Below are 15,316 nucleotides of genomic sequence, written 5' to 3' on the forward strand. Positions count from 1 at the left end.
ACTCAGTCATAATAATCTGTGTACTTACACACTATCCTTCCTCACACACACACACACTGAGGAGTCTTCAGAAACATAGAACCCAGCGTAGAGCGGCTCAGTGAAGGTGGAGCTGAAGGTGTGTAAGTGGGTCAGTGTATCAGGTGAGACGCTGTAGAAGGACAGAGTGCCAGCCGGCCAGTCCAGATACACCCCCACTCTGCGGACCTAGGGGAGAGGGGTACGTACATATGATTCTACATACAAACCGGATTCCAAAAAAGTTGGGACACTAAACAAATTGTGAATAAAAACTGAATGCAATGATGTGGAGATGGCAAATTTCAATATTTTATTCGTAATAGAACATAGATGACAGATCAAAAGTTTAATCTAAATAAATGTAACATTTTAAAAGAGAAATATGTTGATTCAAAATTTCATGGCGTCAACAAATTCCAAAAAAGTTGGGACAAGGCCATTTTTACCACTGTGTGGCATCCCCCCTTCTTCTTACAACACTCAACAGACGTCTGGGTACAGAGGAGAGCAGTTTCTCAAGTGTAGAAATAGGAATGCTCTCCCATTCATGTCTAATACAGGCCTCTAACTGTTCAATCGTCTTGGGCCTTCTTTGTCGCACCTTCCTCTTTATGATGCGCCAAATGTTCTCTATAGGTGAAAGATCAGGACTGCAGGCTGGCCATTTCAGTACCCGGATCCTTCTCCTACGTAGCCAGGATGTTGTGATTGCTGCAGAATGTGGTCTGGCATTATCTTGTTGAAAAATGCAGGGTCTTCCCTGAAAGAGATGACGTCTAGATGGGAGCAGATGTTGTTCTAGAACCTGAACATAGTTCTCTGCATTAATGGTGCCTCTCCAGACATGCAAGCTGCCCATGCCACAAGCACTCATGCAACCCCATACCATCAGTGATGCAGGCTTCTGAACGGAGCGTTGATCACAACTTGGGTTATCCTTGTCCTCTCTGGTCCGGATGACATGGCGTCCCAGTGTCCCATAAAGAACCTCAAATCGTGACTCATCTGACCACAGAACAGTCTTCCATTTTGCCACACTCCATTTTAAAAGACCCCTGGCCCAGTGCAAACACCTGAGCTTGTGGAGCTTGCTTAGAAATGGCTTCCTCTTTGCACTGTAGAGTTTCAGCTGGCAACGGCGGACGGCACGGTGGATTGTTTTACGGCCTTGACCCTTACGCACAGCGATTGTTCCAGATTCTCTGAATCTTCTGATGATGTTAAGCACAGTTGATGATGAGAACTTAAAAGTCTTTGCTATTTTACGCTGGGTACCACCATTCTGGTGTTGCTGCACTATCTTTCTGCGCAACAATGGTGGAATTGGTGATCCTCTTACCATCTTGGCTTCAGAGAGACACTGACACTCTGAGAAGCTCTTTTTATACCCAATCATGTTGTCAATTGACCTAATTAGTGTTAATTGGTCTTCCAGCTGTTCGTTATATGCTCAATTTCCTTTTTCCAGCCACTTATTGCTACTTGTCCCAACTTTTTTGGGATTTGTTGACGCCATGAAATTTTGAATCAACATATTTCTCCTTTAAAATGTTACATTTACTCAGATTAAACTTTTGATCTGTCATCTATGTTCTATTACGAATAAAATATTGACATTTGCCATCTCCACATCATTGCATTCAGTTTTTATTCACAATTTGTTTAGTGTCCCAACTTTTTTGGAATCCGGTTTGTAATTGTGCCTGACATAGTAATCATCATAATTAGAGAAGGTCAGATCCCATTCCCAGATGGTGTCTGTATGCATTCCTGCTGATTCCTCTGGAGGACACTGCAATACCAGCATCACTCCCACTCCTCTCAGCCTCCCAGTAACAGCGTCCAGTCAGACTCTCCACACTCAGGACCTGTGGGCAAAGCCTGAATGTGTCTGGATGATCCGGATACGGCTGATCTTCCCTTAGACACTCCACCTTTCTGTTCCCCTCAGATAGAGAGAGACGAGTGCCTGTAGTGTTTGGATCCAGTGTGAGATAACAGGCATCTATATATATACACACACACACACACACACACACACACACAGAGAGTTGAGGGGAAACAACACTTTATCATTACTCGCTCACATTTGCATGTGTGTGTAATAAAGTATTGAGGGTGAGTGAAAGGAAGAGAGAGAGACATTAAAAGAAAAAATCTCTGCAATTGTTTAAGTTTCAATTGTGTGTGTGTGTGTAAAACACCTTTTAAACCACTCCTTTGATGCAGATGGAGCCACCACCTCACAGAGGAGACACAGAGGAGAACGTCCAGGTCCCCAGCTCCACACAAGCTTACAGATTCCTGTGCCGGCCAACATTGCTTCAGGTACGTCCTCTCACTGACTACTGACTTTATGTTTATTTGGGTTTATTCTAATGTTATATAGAGTTAATTACAGGTAGACACTTTCACTGACCACCGACTTTCTGTTTATTTGGGTTTATTCTAATGTTATATAGAGTTAATTACAGGTAGACACTCTCACTGACCACTGACTTTATGTTTATTTGGGTTTATTCTAATGTTATATAGAGTTAATTACAGGTAGACACTCTAACTGACCACTGACTTTATGTTTATGTGGGTTGATTCTAATGTTATATAGAGTTAATTACAGGTGGACGCTCTCACTGACCACTGACTTTATGTTTATTAGGGTTTATTCTAATGTTATATAGAGTTAATTACAGGTAGACGCTCTCACTGACCACTGACTTTATGTTTATTAGGGTTTATTCTAATGTTATATAGAGTTAATTACAGGTAGACGCTCTCACTGACCACTGACTTTATGTTTATTAGGGTTTATTCTAATGTTATATAGAGTTAATTACAGGTAGACACTCTCACTGACCACTGACGTTCTGTTTATTTGGGTTTATTGTAATGTTATATAGAGTTAATTACAGGTAGACACTCTCACTGACCACTGACTTTCTGTTTATTTGGGTTTATTGTAATGTTATATAGAGTTAATTACAGTTAGACATAATCAGTGCCCTGGAATCAGACCTTGTTGGTTGTATTTGAAATTGTACTCTCTTTATACTTTTCAGACTAAATGACGGCTACTTGCTCACTGCCTGAAGACAGAACTTGTGCTGGTGCAGGTGTACTGGTTCTACTGGTTCTAGTAGAGTACTATTGCACTTACCCTAGCAAATAATGTAGTCATGCCACACACCCCTGACTGAAAAAGCATCTGTATTGTTGCTGCTCTGGGTCAGAAACACTGATGACTGCACTATGGAATGATGGGAAAGCGGGAAGGAGAACTGTGTAGCCCAAGTCATTTTACATTTACATTTACGGCATTTAGCAGACGCTCTTATCCAGAGCGACTTACAAAGTGCTTTGCTATTTACCCAAGAAAAGCCTCAGATAGTTAGAATAGACTAATAATACAAAAGATACCTCTAAGCTTTAGACATTACTAAACACAAGACAATAAGGTGACCATAGAACTATTCGTCCAAGTACTCTCTGAAGAGGTGGGTCTTCAGTTTGCGTTTGAAGACAGCGAGCGACTCGGCCGTTCGGACACCCAGGGGCAGCTCGTTCCACCACTTTGGTGCCAGGACAGAAAAAAGCCTGGACGCTTGTCTTCCGCGGATTTTGAGGGATGGCGGGTCGAGCCGAGCTGTACTTGAAGCTCGAAGGGCTCTTGATGCGGATCGGCTTTTGACCATTGCCATCAGATACGGAGGGGCTGGTCCAGTCTTTGCTTTGTAGGCCAGCGTCAGGGTTTTAAATCTGATGCGGGCAGCTACAGGAAGCCAGTGGAGAGAACGCAGCAGCGGAGTGACATGGCTAAATTTTAGTGTAAAATCCTTCTCTACCTCCACAGTCAATGTGCTTCTTCTTTCAGAATCCTGCAGGTCGCTCTGTATCTCTTAGCTTGTAAAATTTATGTTCACCACAAGAGCTCAACATGTCTTGACTTAACGGCAGTGAATGAAACTCTAAACCTGCCCATGAGCAAAGAATACCAATTCTGTTATAAGACGAGAAGTAAGGTAGTAAGAGAATTAGAACACATAATGATTTTTGCAGAAAGTATTTCATTCTTTCTTAATTTATTTTGTTTTTTACATTTTTGGTCCTTTGTGACGTATATGTCAATGATTTCCAACAGACTGCTGAGGATCACCATACATTTAAAGCATCCACCAGTTTCTATTAGTTTCAGGAACCTGACTTACAGGGGTTTTTTTACTGCACCACCAAGTTCAGTCTTAGAAAAGCTTTCCACTTCTCATCATCCAGATCCTCCCAAATACATGCATTGATGTTGAGGTCAGATCAGATTCAGCTCTCTCAGGTGAGAGAGGTTTGATTTCAGAGCTGAAGCCAGAGAAGAACATCCTTCCTCTGTAACCATACAACCAGATAATCTGCAGAACAGAAGGAAAAGATGTTCAAAAAAAAAAAAGATAAAAAAAAAAAAAAAGAAATACAGTTCAGTACAAACCTTTATGGGGCACAGTTATCCAACAGGCAAATCACCAGAGTGAAAAGGTACAAAATTTAACCTTAGTTGCTCAAGTAACAAAATAAACCAAATCAATTGATAATGAAATTAAGCTGAATGCTCACAGCCAGACTTGAATGCAGCCAGCCGTGCTGAATGTATAACACTCATACCTGAACAAGGTGCAACATGGAACAAAACAACACAGTACAGACTGCAGAAAGTGCAACATGCAGACATATATGCAACTTTAAACCAAAAAAACAATCAACAAATACAATAAATACATAAATATGATGAGTTTCTGAGTTGAGGTAGTGAGTATAAGGTGCAAAGATATTCACCATGCCATGACCCTACATGCAGACAGCTTATAACACACATGAAACACAGCAGATACTGAGGTACTAAAGTACAGAACATAGAGCCGTGCAGTGACAGCACAAGTGCTCCTGTACCTTCCGCTAGACAACAGCAGTGAAAAAAGCCCATGTGAGGGATGAGGGGAGGTCCTTCACAATGCTGATGGCCTTACGGGTGCAGCGTGTGGTGTAAATGTCTGTGACAGAGGGGAGAGAGACTAGCACTAGAAACAGAATATACTCTTCATAAAATGTTAGATAGCTGGAATTATCTTAGGTGAACTATTTGGGCAAAGCAGTGTTAAATTGTTACCAGCTCAGAGTTAATGCACTGCAGGAGAGGGTCTTCCATTACACAATGGGAATCTCCACACACTGCTCACCTACCATTATATATAGCTATGGATAGCATCATCCTAAATGGCTAAAATGTCATACTGGTTTCCTGTAGAGGATTTGTTCACTTATTTACACTGTTTGTACTTTAACTTTTAATGCTTGCTGCTGATTGGTTGAGCCTGTATCAGACAGAGCTGTAATCTAATGTTCTTATTCTGCTGTATTCTCTGAGACATACAGAAACCTTTTTATTCACTCCTAATTATCTAACACCACTACCACTACCATTACCACTATTGCCCTTTATTACTCTCATTCCTCTCACCATCACTGCTTTTTGTTAATAATTTATAAATAATTATATAAAAAACAAATAGGAGGATGGGTCCCCCTTGTGAGTCTTGATTTGATTGACATTTGATTTCTCATGTCTGATTTATGTGGCCATAATCAAATCTTCCAATTATATGTAATTAAGTGTTTCCCATTACACAGCATCAGCTTTCTGCTTGTGAACAAACTAAATTAATTAATTAATCTTTTTATAACATATGCTGAGGGAGGTGCAGAACGGTTTCCTGTGTATGCAGTGCTGACCTTCCCTTGTGGTTAAAGACTGTTCTGCTTTACTTAGCGAACTGCTGAACATCCACACTACTGCTACAAGACTTTTTGTGCTGAATCCACCCAACCACCCCACCTTCACCACCTCGACCATCATCATCATCATCTTTTTGTCAGCTGTCTCTTTCATCTGTTGCTCAGAAATGCCTACAGTTATAACCTTATGTCTGATTTGTGGGGAATTAGATTTTTATTTATATTTGTAAACCAGCACTGAAATAGGAAATCGGGACAGCTTGGTTTGATAGTTGATAGTAGAGTAATGGAATCATGTTTTATTTATTAAAATAATTGGCCCCGCCCCCTATTCCAGCCCATTATGACATCACCCACTGCCTCAAACTGCAAACTCCTCCCAGTCTGAACTGAATTACAGGACAGCGTCTGAACAGCTGCCCAGAATGAGTCTCTAATAATCCATTTATTCAGCAGAGCTTCACTGAAAATATGGAATATCACTGCTGGAATTCCCTGATTGGGAAAATACGGTGGAAACAGGCAGAGCTGATCCCTTTAAACACTGTCCACATGTCCAATAAAGAGGAAAACTCACACTCTGAGACAGAGGATAAATAAGGGTCTATATTTGTTTAATTGACATTATGATGGTGATTAACTAAAAAAACCCACATCAACTACTTAACCACATCTTTTAGATCATAAATACAATTTCTGTCTTTTTAATGAACTACAAATCCCAAATGAACCCAAAGCATTATGGGAGCACTCCTGTGCCACTGTATCATTATGTCATGTTGGGGGTAATGCATTTTTTATGGTCTCCTCCTGATGGTTGAAGTGAGGGGTGAAGATCACCATGGCCAGATCCAGAGAGCTCCCTGAGGCCTTCAGAAAAAAAGTTGTAGAGCAGAGGAGTCTGGGAAAGGTTTATAAAGATCTCAGAAGATCTCACAGACACTCAGAAATGGCTGTTTCTCTCAAAAAGACAAAGGATTTCTTTATAAACTTTTAAAATGTTTATTCAAATCCCTGCATCTGAAATCTGTTCTAGATGCTCTTTTTCAATAAATATCCATTTGAACACTAATCAATGACATTGATCGATGAGAAACTGCATCAGGCTGCACTAGAAAGTGCTGTGCTCTGGTTTAGTGAGGTTATCTGCGGTTTGGGAGAAAGCTTAGTGTGTGTTACCTTCAGTAATGTATTTCAGACCTCCACACTACACCTAGTACACTTAAAAGTGCACTGCTAACAGTGCTATGCTCTAGTGAACACGCCGTGCAGGGAGTGAAGGTGCGGTTTGGGACGAAGCCCAGGCATTTTAACCCTTAGAGGCCCAAACCATTTTATTTCTATGGCGCCCCTGAAGAGACGTGGTGTATTCTGTTTTGTTTTTAGATAAAAAAGTGTTGAGGTTACAGCAGTTTAGCTCTTTTTGTACATTACAATGCATCCATAACGTTTAGTTTTTATTTAGCTAGAGAATATGTCCCACCGTTTGATAACGAACATTTTACCAGCAGTTTGTTAGCTAGCTATATAAGCTGTATAGCTAATGATATGTGTTAGTTGCTTAAACTACAGAGGGTAACTTCATAATAATAATAATAATAATAATAATAATTGCTCTCATTGCAGTTTCAGAGAAGCTCCATGCAGCTAAAGCTGCCAGACTGTCCTCGGTTCTGATCCTTCTCGACCTCTCCGCAGCTTTTGACACAGTGGACCACAAGATCCTCCTGTCTATCCTTGCCGGTCTTGGAATTACCGGCTCTGCATGGCAATGGTTTGCATCGTACCTGCAGGGACGCTCATACCAGGTAACATGGCAGGGGGACACGTCCGCTCCTTGTAGTCTCTCCACTGGCGTTCCACAAGGCTCGGTTCTTGGTCCTCTTCTTTTCTCACTCTACACTCACTCTCTTGGTAAAGTGATCTCCTCCCATGGATTCTCTTACCACTGTTATGCCGACGACACTCAGCTCATGCTCTCTTTCCCACCGTCTGACACACAGGTTTCTGCCCGTATCTCAGCATGTCTCACCGACATCTCTTCTTGGATGGAGGCTCACCACCTCAAACTCAAACCCAGCAAGACGGAGCTGCTGTACATCCTGGGAACTGCTGGACCAAAAAACGATCTCACCATCTCCTTTGAGAACTCACTGGTCACTCCTTCTACAGAAGCTGGAAGTCTTGGTGTAGTCATGGATGATCAGTTATCGTTCTCAGGTCATGTCACAGTTCTGACTCGGTCCTGCAGATTTCTTCTGTACAACATCTGGAGAATTCCACCCTTCCTCTCTAGAGAGTCGCCCAGGTGCTCGTTCAGTCTCTCCTTACTTCAAGACTTGACCACTGCAGCTCTCTTCTGGCTGGACTCCCTCTGCTCACCATCAGACCCCGAACTTCAGCGAACTTCCTCTGGGTGTCCGAACACTCACTGTCCTCAAACCCAGACTGAAGACCCTCCTCTTCTGAGAGGACTTGGGTGAAGAGTAGAGTATTATGGTCTCCATATTGACTTGTGTTTAGTAGAGTCTAAGATTAGAGGATCTGAATTAAACTAGCTGAGGTTCTTCTTCAGTAAACAGTGAAGCTCTTCTGTAAGTCGCTCTGGAGAAGAACATCTGATAAATGCCTTAAATATAAATGTTAATAACAATAATAATAATAATAATAATAACAGTGTAAAAATAAATGTGTAGCTGTACAGAGCGTTTCCGTTCCCCACATTAAAAACACAGAAATGCAGTCTAGTTCTGCTGGATCTGCTGGAGAGAAATGTGTCCTGCAGTAAAGACGGTTCAGCTTCAGCACTTTTTCCTCCTGGTCTTTATTCAGTCGCTCATTTCTACATTGGATTTCCCATTTCACCATTAGGACTGCTTTCAGATCTGCCACAGAATCTCCTCCTTCAGACTGATCTGGAGGCACTTGTTCTTTATTGCAGATTGACGAGTGTGATTTCTGTCCTGACGGATGAAGAGTCTGGAGGAAACCTCCACAGATATGGAGATGGTATTGCAGTGGGAGCTTTTCCCCTCAATCAAATGTCCACTTGCAGCTCCACTGACCATCTCAGAGATACACATCTCCTGAAACAGACAGTAGTGAAGTGCTGATAGCTTTTTATGAAGGCCACGATCTGACAAAATGAATTACCCCCAACATGACATAATGATACAGTGGCACAGGAGTGCTCCCATAATGCTTTGGGTTCATTTGGGATTTGTAGTTCATTAAAAAGACAGAAATTGTATTTATGATCTAAAAGATGTGGTTAAGTAGTTGATGTGGGTTTTTTTAGTTAATCACCATCATAATGTCAATTAAACAAATATAGACCCTTATTTATCCTCTGTCTCAGAGTGTGAGTTATGATGTGATATATAATATTAAAATAATGATTTTATAGATAATATTCTAAATCATTTTCTGTTAGAGAGAATTACATAGATCAATTCAGTCTAGTCTGGCTTTTCCTCTTTATTGGACATGTGGACAGTGTTTAAAGGGATCAGCTCTGCCTGTTTCCACCGTATTTTCCCAATCAGGGAATTCCAGCAGTGATATTCCATATTTTCAGTGAAGCTCTGCTGAATAAATGGATTATTAGAGACTCATTCTGGGCAGCTGTTCAGACGCTGTCCTGTAATTCAGTTCAGACTGGGAGGAGTTTGCAGTTTGAGGCAGTGGGTGATGTCATAATGGGCTGGAATAAGGGGCGGGGCCAATAGAAGCATTTCCATGGTAACGGGCTGGTTCCAGGTATTAAAAGCAGGTGCTTGGAACTAGGGGCCTCATTCAGCAGTGGGTCCCGAGCAGGAAAGGTGTGTCTCTCTCTCCCTCTCTGTCTCTCTGTCTCTCTCTCTCTCTCTCTCTGTCTCTCTCTCTCTGTCTCTCTCTCTCTCTTTCTCTCTCTCCCTCTCTCTCCCTCTCTCTCCCTCTCTCTCTGTCTCTCTCTCTGTCTCTCTCTCTCTGTCTCTCTCTCTTCCTCTCTCTCTCTTCCTCTCTCTCTCTTTCTCTCTCTCCCTCTCTGTCTCTCTCTCTCTGTCTCTCTCTCTCTCTCTCTCTCTAATTCAAACAGCTTTATTGGCCAGAATTGTAAATAACAACTGTCACCAAAGCAAGTAATAAAAGGAAAAACACTAGAACTAATAATAATAATATTAATAATAATAATAATAATAATAATATAAAATAATGAGGAGAGAAAATGAATGAATGGGAACAGAGAATAATAGAATGGTAGAAGTCTACATACTGTATATTTACAGAGAGAGCATAAAGGAATATGATGAATATATTTACAGTGGTGAGGGACTCCTCTCTCTCCAGGCTGTGGGCGTCTGTCTCTCTCGCTCTCTCTTTAGATGTTGAAATGTTGGTTTTCATCAGAACTCTTTCCCTCTTTTCCAGCAGAAATCCGGACGTCCGGAGACACAGCTGGACTGAGACAGATGCAGTGGGTTCGAGAGCTGCGCTGCTTCTGGAGCAACTTCTGCTCCAAATTCTCCTGCTGCCGCGATGCCAGCCGAGCCCTGGAGCAGCAGAGGGAGGAAGAGTGGTTCCACCGGCTTCAGACGGAAAGGAGGAGAAGAAGTCGGAGAAGAAGCTGAAGCTGCTGAAGAGGAAGCTGAAGAAGATGGAGGCGGAGGAGAGGAGCCTGGACCTGAGGAGGAGGCAGCGAGAGTGGGAGAGAGAGATGCAGCAGAGGAGAGAAAAAGACTGGTGGAGCAAATGGATGGAGCTGAGTAGGGAGGAGAAGCAGGAGCTGGAAACACTCCAGAAGATGAAGGAGAGGAGAGAGCAGACAGCCCTGAAGAGAGAGAGAGAGAGAGAGCGCTGTCCAACGTGGAGAGAGAGAGCCTGCTCCTCCTTCAGCAGATCCAGAGAGAGAGAGAGGAGGAGCAGCTGGAGTGGAGAGAGAGAGAGGAGGTCCTGAGGAGGCAGCTGAAGGAGATGAAGGAGAGGGTGGTGCAGATGGAGCGTTGGAGTGAGGAGGAGAGGAGGGGTAAGGACCGGCTGGAGAGAAAGATGGAGGTAAGAAAGAGAGAGATGGAGAGAGAGGAGGAGAGAAAGAGGGAGATGGAGAGAAAGATGGAGAGAAAGAGGGAGATGGAGAGAGAGGAGGAGAGAAAGAGAGAGATGGAGAGAAAGATGGAGGAGAGAAAGAGGGAGATGGAGAGAAAGATGGAGGAGAGAAAGAGGGAGATGGAGAGAGAGAATGAGAGAAAGAGGGAGATGGAGAGAGAGAATGAGAGAAAGAGGGAGATGGAGAGAAAGATGGAGGAGAGAAAGAGGGAGATGGAGAGAGAGGAGGTGAGAAAGAGAGAGATGGAGAGAAAGATGGAGGTGAGAAAGAGAGAGATGGAGAGAGAGGAGGAGAGAAAGAGGGAGATGGAGAGAATGATGGAGGAGAGAAAGAGAGAGATGGAGAGAAAGATGGAGGAGAGAAAGAGGGAGATGGAGAGAGAGGAGGAGAGAAAGAGGGAGATGGAGAGAGAGGAGGAGAGAAAGAGGGAGATGGAGAGAAAGACGGAGGAGAGAAAGAGGGAGATGGAGAGAGAGGAGCAGAGAAAGAGGGAGATGGAGAGAGAGGAGGAGAGAAAGAGAGAGATGGAGAGAAAGATGGAGGAGAGAAAGAGGGAGATGGAGAGAGAGGAGGAGAGAAAGAGAGAGATGGAGAGAGAGGAGGAGAGAAAGAGGGAGATGGAGAGAATGATGGAGGAGAGAAAGAGAGAGATGGAGAGAGAGGAGGAGAGAAAGAGGGAGATGGAGAGAGAGGAGGAGAGAGAGGAGGAGAGAAAGAGGGAGATGGAGAGAGAGGAGGAGAGAAAGAGAGAGATGGAGAGAGAGGAGGAGAGAAAGAGAGAGATGGAGAGAGAGGAGGAGAGAAAGAGGGGGATGGAGAGAGAGGAGGAGAGAGAGGAGGAGAGAAAGAGGGAGATGGAGAGAGAGGAGGAGAGAAAGAGAGAGATGGAGAGAGAGGAGGAGAGAAAGAGAGAGATGGAGAGAGAGGAGGAGAGAAAGAGAGAGATGGAGAGAGAGGAGGAGAGAAAGAGGGGGATGGAGAGAGAGGAGGAGAGAAAGAGGGAGATGGAGAAAGAGGGAGATGGAGAGAAAGATGGAGGAGAGAAAGAGGGAGATGGAGAGAGAGGAGGAGAGAAAGAGAGAGATGGAGAGAGAGGAGGAGAGAAAGAGGGGGATGGAGAGAGAGGAGGAGAGAAAGAGGGAGATGGAGAGAGAGGAGAGAAAGAGGGAGATGGAGAGAAAGATGGAGGAGAGAAAGAGGGAGATGGAGAGAGAGGAGGAGAGAAAGAGGGGGATGGAGAGAGAGGAGGAGAGAGAGGAGGAGAGAAAGAGGGAGATGGAGAGAGAGGAGGAGAGAAAGAGGGAGATGGAGAGAGAGGAGGAGAGAAAGAGGGAGATGGAGAGGGAGGAGGAGAGAGAGGAGGAGAGAAAGAGGGAGATGGAGAGGGAGGAGGAGAGAAAGAGGGAGATGGAGAGAGAGGAGGAGGTGGGACAGAGAGAAAGAGTGGGAGAGCAGGAGGAGGTAAAGAAAGAGGTGGAGGGAGAACAGGAGGTGAGACAGAGAGAGGCGGTATCTGAGGATAAAGAAAGGAAGGAAGAGGCGGAGCACAAGGTGGAGGAGGACGACTCTAAAGAGAGGCAGCTGGAGGCCCAGAAGATCCAGGAGGCCAGGCAGGAGCACATGGAGAAAGCGAGGCAGCGGAAGAGGGAGCTGCTGAAGAAGATGTTCTCTCCAGGAGAGCGTTTCTTCAGAGCGGCGGAGGAGAGAGCTCGTCGCAGGGGCTTCAGAGGGAACAGGAGAACCGGGTTCTCATCTCAGGAAAAGAAGGAGGAGAACCCTGAGCTGGAGAACGAGCAGGCCAAGCCGGCCTCTTCCAGTGGAGGACCCCAGTTCATCAGCGTGAAGCCCCTCAACGTGATCCCAGAGCCTGAGGAGGAGCCCGTACCTCCCGCCCCTGCTGATTCCTCCACATCTTCCACTGAGGAGGACAGTGAGAGCAGCGCTGGTCCTGAGGAAGCCCAGCTGCAGAGAGAGCCCTCAGAGAACCCGGAGGGTCAAAGAGAGGCTCAAAGCAGCAAGGTGGACAAGCTGCAGGAGATCTTGCGGCAGCCGAGTCCAGTGGGCAACATGGCAAAGTGCTGCGTGGAGCGGGACAGGCGGAACAAGGGCGGTCCCACCTACCGAATGTTCCAGGAGGGAGACGACAGCAAAGAGGTCAGTGATATGATGGACAGTCATGAGGTGGAGGATTCACATCCTGTTGTGGCCGAGACCAATCACTATTTAACTCTACAGCATCTTAGTGAATTCTAACCTCTCTCTCTGCTCCTCTTCCTCAGCAGCTGTTGATGGTGGCGAGGAAGGTGGACCACAGGAACACCTTTGAGCTGCAGTTAGGCGAGTCTGTGGATGGTGGGAGTGCTGTGGGTCTGCTGAGGTACGTAGAGGTTTCTGACAGAAGTCCAGTCCCCCTCTCTCAGTAGGTCAGATCACGTGTTCTAAAGCTTCTCTGTGTTTCTTACAGGTGCAATAAAAACCAGACGGAGTTCACGCTGTACGCCAACCCAACAAACCCTGCTGTGAGCCATGAAGTCCCTCTAGTGGAGAAGCACAATGAGCAGGAGCTCGCTACCATCCGCTACGTGAGTACACACACACACACACACACTGTACACACACACACACACACACTGTACACACACACACACTGGTATTGGGGTCTGCCCAACTGACTCATGCTGTGTGTTCTACCTGCAGGAGTACAGCTTTCTGAGGTGGAAGAAGGTCTCAGAAAGGACAACAGTCGTCCTTCCCTGCATGTGCAAGAAGAAGCCTTCAGAGGTAAGAGCCCCCTGTCTCAGTCACTTCCCGTACTGTAATCAGTATTACTCCTTATAAATCCTCGCTTCTGAAATGATCGGGACTTTGTCGCACTTAGGAGTCGTTTAGAGAGTTCTCTTAATATTCCTGTGTTTTTACTGTTAACAGGGGAAACCAGTGCAGGAGCCGTGTAAGCACAAGATCAGACTGCAGAATAAAGCTCCACGGTGGGACAAGGAGAAAGAGGCGTACGTCCTTGACTTCCACAGAAGAGCTAAAATACCCTCTTCTAAGACCTTTCAGCTCAGCTGCCCTGAAAAACGTAAGTTCAACAGCCTTCACTTGCTTTCTTCTCTATTCTCTCCATCTGTCTCTCTCTCCCACTCTGCCGTAGCTCTGCACTCTCTCTGACTCATGATGGGCTTCTCTGCTTGTGTCTCCACAGCGGACTTGGTTCTTATGCAGTTTGGTCGCATGGGCGAGGACTCGTTCGCCCTGGACTACAGCTCCCCCTTAAGCGCGCTGCAAGCCTTCGCCGTTGGCCTGTCCTGCTTTATGGCCAAGTAATGACCTCAAGTTCACAGGTACCGTCTCTCGTTCTCATCATGAATAGGTGGGGGCATGAGGACCAGAAAACATCACACAGCAGAAGACTGGACAGGGGTCCAGACAGTAGGCAGACTTATTTGGTGGGTCAGTGATGATCAATAATTTATCAGTAGTTCTGATCAGAGGAGGATGGGTCGGTCCCCCATGTGAGTCTCGGTTCCTCCCGAGGTTTCTTCCTCCAGCTCTGAGGGAGTTTTTCCTTGCCACTGTCGCCGTTGGCTTGCTCACTGGGGGTTATGTTTTAGGTTAGACAGTAACAGGGATAAGGATGAGGAATACGGACATCTAAAATTGGGGAGGGAATTGGGTCCAAATGTAAAGAAAAGTCTGTTCAACTGTCTGTAAGACCAGCCTGGGCCCAGTTTTGGGAGCTGGCCATCAAAGTCATTGGCCCAGTAGATTGTGCAGATGACAGGAACCACCCAGTAAGTGTAGGACAGGACATGTTTGGAGAAGTCATAGGACCAGAGTCACCATGTAAGCAGGAGCTGGAACAGGGATTAGGGCACCTTGCATGGAGACAGGAGCAGTTGGGACAGGAACAGGATGTGGCCAGGTGGTAAGACCGGAGACGAATGGGCAGGAGGGTGGTGGTGTCACCGTCGGGAGCCGTGGCTGCCCGAGGCCCAGTCTGCATGGTTGCCTGGTTGTGCATGCCTTTTTGGACATACATGTGGGCTGCTGGTTGTAGCTCCAGCATGCCCTCTCGGACACATGCCTGCAGCAGAGCTTGAAGCAGCAGCAGTGTTGTGTCCTGGCACGCTGTGGCACTGGGCAGTTCTGGAGGCACCCATGGAGGCTCCCACCCACCCTCCAGGGCACGCAGAGTCGTTTGTGTAGTAGACAGCGGTTGTGGTGTGACCTCTGGAGCACACTGTGTGCCGTTGTAGACAGCACCGACTCCAGCGTGTCTTCCAGGGCACAGGGTGGCGGTGGTGGAGGAGACGGCCACAGCGGCGTGTCCTCCGGGGCATGCGATGGCGGCATCATTGTCTGCGGCAAATCGTCCGTGCCCTCTGGGTCACGAGGCTGCGATGACAAGGGAAGTCGCCCTCGGCCGTCGCT

The 15,316-nt window shown here is 45.6% G+C and overlaps 1 protein-coding gene across 1 annotated transcript; it reads left to right on the forward strand.

The window, feature by feature from the left end:
• Positions 1-10,247: 10,247 nt before the first annotated feature.
• On the forward strand, positions 10,248-14,209 carry LOC140555807 (uncharacterized). The gene is given in 10 exon segments (XM_072679125.1): positions 10,248-10,379; positions 10,382-10,541; positions 10,586-11,895; positions 11,897-12,391; positions 12,464-13,036; positions 13,165-13,259; positions 13,347-13,464; positions 13,580-13,663; positions 13,811-13,964; positions 14,088-14,209. Coding segments are annotated over 10 exon segments (3,243 nt in total).
• Positions 14,210-15,316: the final 1,107 nt, after the last annotated feature.

The sequence above is a fragment of the Salminus brasiliensis genome, chromosome 5 (genome assembly GCF_030463535.1).
Source record: "Salminus brasiliensis chromosome 5, fSalBra1.hap2, whole genome shotgun sequence".
NCBI classification, from domain to species: domain Eukaryota; kingdom Metazoa; phylum Chordata; class Actinopteri; order Characiformes; family Bryconidae; genus Salminus; species Salminus brasiliensis.